This window comes from Nomascus leucogenys, chromosome 7b (genome assembly GCF_006542625.1).
Source record: "Nomascus leucogenys isolate Asia chromosome 7b, Asia_NLE_v1, whole genome shotgun sequence".
In the NCBI taxonomy this organism is placed as follows: domain Eukaryota; kingdom Metazoa; phylum Chordata; class Mammalia; order Primates; family Hylobatidae; genus Nomascus; species Nomascus leucogenys.
In genome coordinates, this window is record NC_044387.1 from 11,956,691 (window position 1) to 11,969,068 (window position 12,378).

Consider the following 12,378-nt stretch of genomic DNA (forward strand, 5'->3'; position numbering starts at 1 on the left):
TGTTCCTTTCACCAATGGAGATACCGAGGCTCAGAGAATCCAGTGACCTGCTAGAGCCAAGTGGGACTCAGCTTGGTTCCAGCCCAGCTCTGTGTGATCCCAGGCTGCTGTTCTTGCCCACTTGCTCCCTAGTGCAGTGAATGAAGACAAACTGGGCAGGGCCCTGTGGATGGGGCCCAGGCGGGCTCTGGGATGCTGCATCTGAAATTCCGGGGAGGAAATCAAGAGGGAGCAATGTTCAGCCTTGAGTAAAATGCACCTTATCGATCACTTACGCTGGGCTGGGCACGTGGCGTGCATGATCCCATTTGTCCTCATTACAGTCCTAGGAAGTCTGCTCTATTATTAGCTTCTCCTACAGATGGGGCATGCAGGGACTAGAGAGGTTAAGTGCCTCTCGCATAAGGTCACATGGGCACAACGTTGTTTAGAGGCTACAGAGCTGAAGCTGCTGCACCAGGCGGGGGGTTCCTGAGACTCATGAAGAGGAAGGAATCAGGCCTCCCAGGGACAGGGGACTGCAGGGCCTGCAGAGGGCAGTGGCAGGTGGGGACCCTGCCACAGTTTCCCCTGTGGCTCAGTCTGTCTTTGGCTCCCCTTACTCTTTGAGGGGTACAGCTCAAAGAGCCGTGGGCCTGGGCTCTTGAGTTCTCTTCCTCCCTGCAAAGCTCCACTTGTTGGAGTGGAAAGCCCCTCCACTGCAATCAAAGCAGACCTGAGGACCTCAGCTGGAGTGGGGCAGACGCTGTGCTCCTCAAGGGCTGGGAAATGGGACAGTGCTGTTAATTTTGTCTACTTCTTTTTTTTTTTTTTTTTTTTCCGAGACAGAGTCTCGCTCTGTTGCCCAGACTGGAGTGCAGTGGCATGACCTCGGCTCACTGCAGCTCCTGCCTCCTGGGTTCAAGCGATTCTCCTGCCTCAGCCTCCCAGGTGGCTGGGATTACAGGCACCTGCCACCACGCCTGACTAATTTTTGTATTTTCAGTAGAGACGGGGTTTCACCATGTTGGCCAGGCTGGTCTCAAACTCCTGACCTCAGGTGATCCACCCGCCTCGGCCTCCTGAAGTGCTAGGATTACAGGTGTGAGCCACCGCGCCCGGCCAATTCTGTCTATTTCTTCCAGGGAAATCCTCCACCCTTCAGGACCCGTCCTGGGTGCGCTGAGTTATGCCCTGGGCTGCGTCCTCTGACCTCCACTGCCCTGTGCTGGCTCCCTCTGGTAGGACATTTGCTGGAGAGTCAGCCTCCCCATCTAGGCCCAGGAGGGCTCAGGGATGGCTGGGGCTAAGGAGACTCAGGAGCGCCCCCCATGTGTCACCTGACTCCAAGCTCTGTCTGGGTGCCTTGTTTTGTACATCTTCCCACCTCTCCTGCCAGGGAGCCATGATGGTCTCCCCATCTTGCAGACAGAGGGAAGGAACTTCTGACCAGAGCATGTTAGTGGTGGAGTCAGGAGTGGAAGGGATTCCCCAGCTCCCAGTCCAGCATTCTTGGTCATCAGCATCTGCATCTTTGTCATCACCATTATCAACATCAGTTTTTGCACTTTACCTGCAATGTAATAACGCATGGTGGTTGTCATGTTCACTCAGCAGCGGCCTGGTGAGGAAGGTACCAGTATCGTCATCTCCAGTTTGCAGATGAGAAAACTGAGGTTCAAAGAGGATATGCTGGGAGGTTACAGAGCTGAGACTGAGAGCCAGGTCTTGCCACCCAAAACATATGGGTTTAACCAGCACATTTTCTCATATTGAACAGAGGCCAAGTGCTGCAGATAGACAGTGAGGCCTGAGGGCTCAGAGTAGCAGGGTCAGAGAACCTTAGGGGCTCAGGGTAGGTCTGGAGGGATGGGGAGAGCCTGGGGGTCCCAGGGTGAGCAGGGCGATATGGCAGGAGAAGGGGTCCCGAAGCCAGAGGCTGAGGACCAGGGTGAGCCAAGGACCTGGAGCCAGTCAGACTCAAGTTAGATTTCCAGCTTTGTCACTGCTGCTGTGTGGCCCCCAAGCTCAGCATCACCCCTCAACCCCCTGGCATCTCTGTAGCCTGCAATTCTTCAGCTGGGGAGGAGAAATAACAACCCTTCTTGTTACTGTGGTAGGTGCTTAATAAATACTTGTTAAATACACAAAGGATACAGTGATGCTTCAGTGAGAGAGAGGAGGCAGTGCCTGGCATGGAGTTGGCAGAAATTCTGTGAGAGGGGCTGGAGAGAGAGGATGACTGGTTCCTCAGATCCCCAAGGCTGAGCTCTGTGACCTCGAGCAAGTCACATCACCTCCCTGGTTGTCTCACCCAATAACAGTCACCTCGAAGTCTGGTGGTGGGATGACATGAGACGCATGACAACCCGGCAGGCTGGCACTGGCCACTGCTCCCTAGGCGTGAGCTCCCCGCTCCTGTCTAAAGGAGTAGAGTTTCAGGCAGGGCTGGAGCTGCTGCCTGGCTCTGGCAGGGCCTGGCGGAGGTGCCCCTGCAACGGCCACGGTGTCTCTGGTCAGTGCCATGGGTCTCGGGAGGAGATTTGCCCTCGAAGCCTTCCAGGTAGCTGGGACCTGCCGAGGCTGCTGCAAGCTGATCAGCTTTTCTTTTGCAAAGGGGGTTGTGGGCAAGGACAGATAAGTTAGTGTCCTAAAATTGTCAGGAAAACCTAAAAGTTGACAGGGTTGGGGTGGGCTTCCTGCCTCTTCTGGACCCCCAGGAGGCAGAGTCTCCAGCCCCTCCCTAATTCCTCAGGATGGGGCAGGATGGCTGGCGTCAGTGGTGAGGCCTGAGCTTCCTTACACAGCTGTTGACTTACTGTGCCACCTCGGACACGGTGCCATGCCCTGTTCTTGGCCTCGTTTTCCCCAGCTGGCTAATGAAGTCTGGACTAGAGACTTGCAGATTTTGGATGTTTACAGCACAGTAAAATTAAAAGAAAGCTGGACGCAGTGGCTCGTGCCTGTGATCCCAGCATTTTGGGAGGCTGAGGCAGGAGGATAGCTTGAGACCAGGAGTTTGAGACCAGCCTAGGAAACATAGTAAGACCCCATCTCTATAAAAAATAGTAATAATCAATTTTTATGTTTATTTTTATGTATTTATTTTTTGAGACGGAGTTTCACTCTTGTTGCCCAGGCTGGAGTGCAATGACACAATCTCCGCTCACCGCAACCTCCGCCTCCCAGGTTCAAGTGATTCTCCTGCCTCAGCCTCCCAAGTAGCTGGGATTACAGGCACACACCACCACACCTGGCTGGTTTTGTATTTTTAGTAGAAACAGGTTTCTCCATGTTGGTCAGGCTGGTCTCAAATTCCTGACCTCAGGTGATCCACCCGCCTTGGCCTCCCAAAGTTCTGGGATTACAGGCGTGAGCCACCGCACCCGGCCAATAATAAATTTTTAAAAATTAAAAGTCTGGTAACTGGTGTAGCATTGTCACTTCTTCATTTTGCCAGGAAAAGACATTAACATTTAAAAAGCAGTCAGCATCTCCTATGTCCATCACTTTCTAAAAAAATGTTTGCCACTGAAAGAGTCCCAGGATATAAAGGACAGCAGTACCATTGATCTTTTTTTTTGAGATGGAGTCTTGCTCTGTTGCCCAGGCTGGAGTGCAGTGGTGTGATCTCGGCTGACTGCAACCTCTGCCTGCTGGGTTCAAGAAATTATCATGCCTCAGCCTCCCAAGAAGCTGGGATTACAGGCGTGCGCCACCATGCCCAGCTAATTTTTTTGTATTTTTTGTAGAGATGGGGTTTTGCCATTTTGCTCAGGCTGGTCTTGAACTCCTGGCCTCAAGAGATCCACCTGCCTCTGCCTCCCAAAGTGCTGGGGTTACAGGTGTGAGCCACCACGCCTGGCCCATTGATCCTTCTTAGGCTCATTTTGCCATGGGCTAGTGGCCTGCACTGGGGGTTTCAGAAACCTCAGGCCCCACTTCACCAATCCCTCTGGTCCTATGTCAAGCTCTGTGACCTTCAAAAAATCTGGGGAGGATGAGTAGTCCCTTAATTGGAGGAGGACCTGACTCCAGGGAGAGGAAGAACTTGTTCAAGGTCACATACCAGGGCTGTGACAGAGGGCGTCTCCACCTCCCGGGGCCTCCATCGCAGAAAACATGCCTCAAACTGCATTCTTCTAGTGCACATTCCATGCAGGCAAATTAGGCCCTGCATCCCTGCATCCACAAAAGTGGTTTAATCATAGGGATAAAGCAGACACCTAAACAACCAGGGCTCTTTTTTATTTTATTATTTTTATTTATTTATTTGAGATGGAGTCTCACTGTGTCATCCACCCTAGAGTGCGGTAGCTCAATCTTGGCTCACTGCAACCTCCGCCTCCCAGGTTCAAGCAATTCTCCTGCCTCAGCCTCCCTAGTAGCTGGGATTACAGGCGCCCGCCACCACGCCCGGCTAATTTTTTTGAATTTTTAGTAGAGCCAGGCTTTCACCAAGTTGGCCAGGCTGGTCTTGAACTCCTGACCTTGTGATCCACCTGCCTCAGCCTCCAAAAATGTTAGGATTACAGGCGTGAGTCACCTAGCCCAGCAGGGCTCTTTTTAAAATATATATATATATATATATATATATCTCTAGTCAGAGGAGGATGGTACTGAATTGTCAAGGCCTCTTGACCCTCTCCTGGCATCGTCAGCCTTCCCCAGGAAGCCCCATGTGACAAGGAAGAGAAAACCTGGCCATCTCCTGGTGGTTGTCACATGAGAACACAATGCCAAGCTCATACCCTCCACTTTTTGGCCAGGCCTTGCACGGGTCAGCCTCGAATTAGCAGCTGAACCTCTCTCTCCTGCTAAAATGGTCTGTGGTGGCAGCAGCGTGCACTTACTTGAGCAAGTCACTGCAGACCAAGGGTTTTCAGGGGGATGGGATGTCACAGAGGCTGCTCCATGGGGAAGGGTGCCAGGTCTGAGGAGTGCCAGGGAAGCAGCTTTCCTGCTAAGCTCCAGGATGTGCTGGGGGCACTGGGAACCCAAGACAGGGCCCAGCACATAGCAAGGGCTCAGGACACCTGCTGTGGGCTGTGGGGGAGGTGCCGGGGTGAGGGGTAAACTATGTCCCCATCGGGCTGCACTGTGGAGGCCAGTGGGCTGGTGGGGCTGGGGAGTGAGTGTTGCCGATGGGGCTGGGGATTGTGGAAGCTCAGGGTTGACCCTGGGCACTCGCTAATGGGGAGGAGTGGGCACTGCTGGTGAGGGGACGCCCAATCTCTGTAGCCATCAGGGGATTGGCTCCCTTACCCCCAAGGCCCCTCCAGAGGTGGGGAAGTCCATGAAGAGCTCTCCTCTGCAGCACCAGGTGAACTCGCCAGGTCAGGAGCCAATCTCACCAGGCAGAGAACCAGGGATCCCCTGGAACCCTGGGCTTGTGTTTGGCCTTGGGCAGGGCCCCCCACCCTCTCTGGAGCTCAGTGACCTCACCCGTTGAAGGCCTGGGCCGCCACACCCTGTCCCCTCTGCCTCTATCCTGCACACCTGTGGATGGTGGTCCAGTTTGGACTGGCTGGCTTCTTCTCTTCCCTTGCCCCAAAACCCACTCCAGCCCCCTGCAGGGAGGAAGTGGATGAGGAGCTCTGGGGTGGGGGTGAGGCCTTGTTCAGGGCTGGCCCACCTGGCTCCACTCTGGGACTCTTAGCAAGTCCTTCCTATCTCTGGATTTCCTTGGTCTCAGACATAAAATGAGGGTCCCGAACTCGGTGACCCTATGCTCCTCCTGTCCTGACAGTCCGCGGTGCCCTTGGAGCCATTTCAGGCAGTGGGACAGAACAGGGGGAATATGTTTAGCAAAGAAAGGCCTCCCTGAAAACTCTATAGAGCAGAAGGTGTGCCTGGCCCCAGAACCCCAAGGCTTCCTCCTGGAGCCCTGGCTGCTGGGATGCTGCGGGAGGGGGCAAAGAGGGTCTGGACCTCCCAGCTCTGAAGGGCCAGCATCGCGTTAGAGGCCACGCCTGCATGACCTGTCAGGTCTCCAGCATGATAGCTCATTGGCCCAATTTTCTCATTTTCTTTTTTTTTTGAGACGAAGTCTCACTTTGTTGCCCAGGCTGGAGTGCAGTGGCGCGATCTCAGCTCACTGCAACCTCCGCCTCCCAGGTTCAAGCGATCCTCCTGCCTCAGCCCCCCAGTAGCTGGGATTACAGGCACACGCCACCATGCCCTGCCTAATTTTTGCATTTTCAGTAGAGACGGGGTTTCTCCATGTTGGTCAGGCTGGTCTCAGACTCCCAACCTCAGGTGATCCACCCACCTCAGCCTCCCAAAGTGCTGGAATTACAGGCGTGAGTCACCGCACCCAGTCAGCCCCGTTTTCAAGATGAGGAAACTGAGGTTCAGAGTAGTCGATAGCTCGCCCAAGTCACACAGTGGATCTAGGACTTCAACCCAGGACTGTAGGAGCCAGGGAGCTCTTTGAGAACCAGGGGAATAGGGAGAAGAACTTGGAGTCAGGGTGGGTGACCGCGGGGGAGGAGGTGGGGGCAGGGCTCACTCTCCCTGGGCCCGGAGAGGGAGTTTCTCTTGGGAAAAGGCAGGCTCTGAGGCTGTTGATCTCTAAATTATAGCGTTGGCGCGTACCGGTTGCTGCGGCAACCGAGTTGTCCTGAACCAGGGAAGTGTATAAACATTGCCACAGATGCACAATTAGATCAGGAAGAAGAATAGAACAGAAAATAGAAACTTCCAGCCTTATGTAATTCTGGGCCAAAATGTTATTGGGAACCCAGGCCCAGTCCTGGCCCTGCCAGCCGCTGGGGCCCGGGCAGCACCATGTCTTCCCTGGGGACCCAATGGCAGAGAGGAGTGGAGAGAAGGTCTGTCCTCTACGGGCCCCAGGCGCATCCCGCCACCCAGTGGGGTGAGGGGCCTCTTCTGCTGCAACAGCTGGGGATGCTTGACAGGCAAATCCTGCCTGTCACCAGCTCCTGGGAAGTGTGGGAAGGAAGGCAGGAGGGTGATGGCTTTACCCCAGCGCCTGCTGTCCCCGTAGGTCCCGTGAAGTAGGGAGTTTTGGTGCCCATGTTACAGATGAAGACATGGAGGCTCAGAGAGGTGAACTGAGTTGCCCGAGGTGTGTCCTCCCCTCCCACTCCCTGTCTCCCCGCCATCGACTCATTCATGTTGGTGCCACGCAAGTTTGTATCCACTGCCAGCTTTGTGGCTGGCAGGTGGCTTTCCCTCTCTGAGCCACCTGGGACATGGGAATAGCGATGTCTACAGAGGAGTCAGAGCTGGGGCCCCCCCTTCCTCCACCCTGACTGTCACATTGGATTCTCCCCTCACCACTGCTCCTAACAAGTGTGGGCACTGGGCAGGAATTTGGGCTCAAGGACTCAAAGCAACACTGGGAGGGAAGAGTCTAAGCAAGGAGCTCAGACCCAGGTGGGGCTGCGGGTCCCAGTAGAACTTTGTCTTTTTTTTTTTTTTTTTTTGACATGGGGTCTTGCTCTGTGGCCCAGGCTGGAGTTCAGTGGCATGATCACAGCTCACTGCAGCCTTGACCCCCTGGGCTCAATAGATCCTCCTGCCTTAGCCTCCCGACTACCTGGTACCACAGGCGTGCACCACCGTGCCTGGCTAACTTTCTTATTTTTTGTAGAGATGGGGTCTCACTCTGTTGCCCAGGCTGGTCTCAAACTCCTGGCACAAACAATCCTTGCATCTCGGCCTCCTAAAATGCTGAGATCACAGGCATGAGCCCCTGTGTCCAGCCAGAAATTTCTCAGTGATAGAACTCACCTGTGTCTTCTCTGGCCAGTGTGGTGGCCGTTGACCACATGTGGCTCCTGATCACTTGAAATGTGGCTCATGCAAGGAAGGAGCTGCAGTTAATATTTTATTTAGTTTTTTTTTTTTTTTTTTTTTTTTTGAGATGGAGTCTCACTCTGTCACCCAGTCTGGAGTGCAGTGGCACAATCTCGGCTCACTGCAAGCTCTGCCTCCCGGGTTCATGCCATTCTCCTGCCTCAGCCTCCCAAGTAGCTGGGACTACAGGCGCCCGCCACCATGCCCGGCTAATTTTTTTGTATTTTTAGTACAGAAGGGGTTTCACTGTGTTAGCCAGGATGGTCTCGATCTCCTGACCTTATGATCCACCCGCCTCGGCCTCCCAAAGTGCTGGGATTACAGGCGTGAGCCACCGCGCCCGGCCTGTTTAGTTTTAATTAAATGTAAAGAGCCCCAGGTGGCCAGTGGCTATCATACAGGAGGAAGTCCAGCCCCCGAGAAGCCCAAAAGTGCAGAGATGGAATCCAGGGAGAGAAGCGGGCTCAGAGCCTCCGTGGCTCCCTATGCTCAGGGCAAGCAGGACAGAGGGACAGGGAGGAACCAAGATGGGCATCAGGAAGCTTCCATAACAGCATAGGCGGGCCAGAGGGGCAGTGTTGAGGGGCAGGGACTAGGACCTGGATCCTTGTGGCTTTAGCTTCCTGGTCTGTGGACCCCAATCTCTAAGCTGGGCCAGACTGGGTGGCACTGGCTCAGACCCTGTCATCAGAACCACCTCTGCTGCCACCCTCCGCCTGCCAGGGCAGAGGAAGTCTTAGGTCCTGGTCCAGGCTCACCTGCTTCTGAGAGTCTTGGGGCTGAGTCTGAGTTGCCCCAAGGGAGCCCCTCGCTCCCCAGCATCTCACCTGTCCGGCTTCTCCTCCGCAGGCCCTGCGTCTTCCCAGGTGACCACGCCGGCTTCAGGACATGCACGGACACAGCCGCAACGGCCAGGCCCACGTGCCCCGGCGGAAACGCCGCAACCGCTTCGTCAAGAAGAACGGCCAATGCAACGTGTACTTCGCCAACCTGAGCAACAAGTCGCAGCGCTACATGGCGGACATCTTCACCACCTGCGTGGACACGCGCTGGCGCTACATGCTCATGATCTTCTCTGCGGCCTTCCTTGTCTCCTGGCTCTTTTTCGGCCTCCTCTTTTGGTGTATCGCCTTCTTCCACGGTGACCTGGAGGCCAGCCCGGGGGTGCCTGCGGCAGGGGGCCCGGCGGCGGGCGGTGGCGGAGCAGCCCCGGTGGCCCCCAAGCCCTGCATCATGCACGTGAACGGCTTCCTGGGTGCCTTCCTGTTCTCGGTGGAGACGCAGACGACCATCGGCTACGGGTTCCGGTGCGTGACGGAGGAGTGCCCGCTGGCGGTCATCGCTGTGGTGGTCCAGTCCATCGTGGGCTGCGTCATCGACTCCTTCATGATCGGCACCATCATGGCCAAGATGGCGCGGCCCAAGAAGCGGGCGCAGACGCTGCTGTTCAGCCACCACGCCGTCATTTCGGTGCGCGACGGCAAGCTCTGCCTCATGTGGCGCGTGGGCAATCTGCGCAAGAGCCACATTGTGGAGGCCCACGTGCGGGCCCAGCTCATCAAGCCCTACATGACCCAGGAGGGCGAGTACCTGCCCCTGGACCAGCGGGACCTCAATGTGGGTTATGACATCGGCCTGGACCGCATCTTCCTGGTGTCGCCCATCATCATCGTCCACGAGATCGACGAGGACAGCCCGCTTTATGGCATGGGCAAGGAGGAGCTGGAGTCGGAGGACTTCGAGATCGTGGTCATCCTGGAGGGCATGGTGGAGGCCACGGCCATGACCACCCAGGCCCGCAGCTCCTACCTGGCCAGTGAGATCCTGTGGGGCCACCGCTTTGAGCCCGTGGTCTTCGAGGAGAAGAGCCACTACAAGGTGGACTACTCGCGTTTTCACAAGACCTACGAGGTGGCCGGCACGCCCTGCTGCTCGGCGCGGGAGCTGCAGGAGAGTAAGATCACCGTGCTGCCCGCCCCGCCGCCCCCTCCCAGTGCCTTCTGCTACGAGAACGAGCTGGCCCTTATGAGCCAGGAGGAAGAGGAGATGGAGGAGGAGGCAGCTGCGGCGGCCGCGGTGGCCGCAGGCCTGGGCCTGGAGGCGGGTTCCAAGGAGGAGGCGGGCATCATCCGGATGCTGGAGTTCGGCAGCCACCTGGACCTGGAGCGCATGCAGGCTTCCCTCCCACTGGACAACATCTCCTACCGCAGGGAGTCTGCCATCTGACCTTCAGGCCCAGCCCTCACCACTGCCCACAAGAGTCTCTGCCGGGGGTGGGATGCCAGGACACCCCCTCCCACACTCAGGACAGAGCCAACCCTGGCTCCGTGGACCTTCTGGAGGAAGGTGGGGGTTTCAAAGACTGGGGGACCCCTTCCTCCTGACTCCAGCACCCAGGCCTGGGAAGAGCTCAGCCCGATCAGCCTGAGTTCCCCCAGCGCCTACTCCTGGTGGCTCTGGGTCCCCGGATCCACCACCCTTCCCCCACTGACTCTTCAAGGACGTGCCCTCTTTGCTCTCAGAACCTTGGGGAAGGTGGCTGGACTGCTGGGCGGGGGACATCTCGGGGTTTCAGGGTGGGCAGGGGGTTAGTTTGGGGAGGGGGGATGCGTTTCTTTTGCATGACTGTGGCCTGTTGCTCATGACTTTCTTTTGTAAATATCTATAAATGGAGACAGATGGAGACACCAAATTCACTTTCTGCCGTTTTTACCTGCCGGACAAGGAGATGCAGTCCCTCTCTGTGCACCCCTCCCCACCCCGCCCATCAAGCCTAGCGCCTTCCCCTGCCCAGCTGGCTGGCCCCTTGAGACCCTCGCCAGCCACCTTGGCCCTTGGATGGTGTTGGGTTTGGGTGCAGAGGAGGGACTCTGAGGGGTGGGATGAGGGACCATCCCTCCCTCCCTGCAGTCCCTCCGGCCCCGGGCCCAGCCTAGATTGACAATAAAGTTTGTAACAATATATATATATATTTTTTTGTTGTTGTTGTTGTTGTTTTTTTCTTGAGACGGAGTTTTGCTCTTGTTGCCCAGGCTGGAGTGCAATGGAGCAATCTCGGCTCACTGCAACCTCCGCTTCCCAGGTTCAAGCGATTCTCCTGCCTCAGCCTCCTAAGTAGCTGAGATTACAGGCATGAGCCACACCATACTCAGCTAATTTTTGTATTTTTAGTAAAGATGGGGTTTCACCATGTTGGCCAGGCTGGTCTCGAATTCCTGACCTCAGGTGATCCACCCGCCTTGGCCTCCCAAAGTGCTGGGATTACAAGTGTGAGTCACCACGCCCAGCCATAACTATATATTTTTAATAAAGTATATGGTCCATTAAGGGTAGGCTGAAGATGGAGGGGTGAGGAGAGAAAGAGAGTGAGCAAGCACACATGTAATTGTGCCTGTGTGTGTCATGTGTGTGCCTGTGTGTTATGTGTGTGCCTGTGTGTGCCTCTGTATGTGGCCGTTTCTGAGTGACTGACCCTTGGAGGGAACTTTATCACCTGCCATTCTCCTTCCTGCGAGTCAGTAGAAGGATCTGGAGTTGGCATCAAAGAACCAAAAGCTTTGATGTCAGAGCTTTGTTACCTAGTGGCTGTGTGACTGCCAGCTCTTGGCCTCAGTTTCATCCTCTGCAGAATGGGATTAACCATCCCTCTCGCCTGCAATGATGGGCAGGACAGCCCTGTGTGGACGTCAGCCAACCCTTCCTAACTCAGGTGGAAGTGGGAAGGGCCCACCCAATCTGCACCTCCCTACATACATGCAGATCCACACACCGCTGGTAGAGCTGGCGGCAGGACACTGATGGGAAGGGCACAGGGGCCGGGAAACCTGGTCACAGACTTAACCAAGACAGGCTTGGTCTCTGCTCTCTGTGGGACCTTGGGTAAGTCCCTTCCCTTCTCTGGCTTCAGTTAGCCTATGCTATATAACCAGCCAGCACAAAACAGAGACCAATGATGCATCCTCTCTTAGGGTCCTGTGGGTGGGCTGGGGTTCCTAGCTGATTTCTCCTGGGCTTACCCAGCAGCTGTGCTCAGCTGGAACGTCAGTGGGCCTGGAAAACCCCCGATGAGCCCATGCACATGTTGGCAGCTGGTATGGCTTTCTGGGGGGCGGGGGGTTGGTTCTCCTCCAATAGGCTGCATCACATTCCTTCATGGCGACTCCAGGCAGCAACCTAAGAGGGCGAAGGTAGAAGCTGCAAGGTCTCTGGAGGCCTAGCCTTGAACTTGGATAACATCACTTCCACTGCAGTCTATCGGCCAGAGTCCAGGTCACGAGGCCAGCCCAGATTCAAAGGGTGGGAAATTAGACTCCACCTTTTGGGAAAGAGGCAAAGTCACATTGCCAAGGACATGCCGAGCAGGAGGGAGCTGTGGCCATAGTTGGTCATCTATCCCAGAGCCTTGGAGTTTGAGGGTTCCTCCCACCCGACTTCTACTCTACAGGCCGACTGTGTGCCCCGGGCTGTAAGGAAGCAGAAGGCACCCTTCTGGGTCCCAGGGATCTTCCACACAAAGGTGCCAGCTGCCTCGAGAAACAGGGAACCAGCAGGCAAGCTTACCTGCTGTGAAGCACA

General features: G+C 55.8%; 1 protein-coding gene across 1 annotated transcript in view; it reads left to right on the forward strand.

Moving 5' to 3' along the window:
* KCNJ4 (potassium inwardly rectifying channel subfamily J member 4) overlaps window positions 1-10,495 on the forward strand; it is a 29,504-nt gene extending 19,009 nt beyond the window's left edge. The window contains exon 2 of the mRNA XM_030815548.1: window positions 8,653-10,495. Within this exon, the coding sequence (XP_030671408.1) occupies window positions 8,692-10,029 (1,338 nt within the window). The 5' untranslated portion in view covers window positions 8,653-8,691 and the 3' untranslated portion in view covers window positions 10,030-10,495. The remainder of the gene's footprint in view (window positions 1-8,652) is intronic.
* The last annotated feature ends 1,883 nt before the right edge of the window (window positions 10,496-12,378 follow it).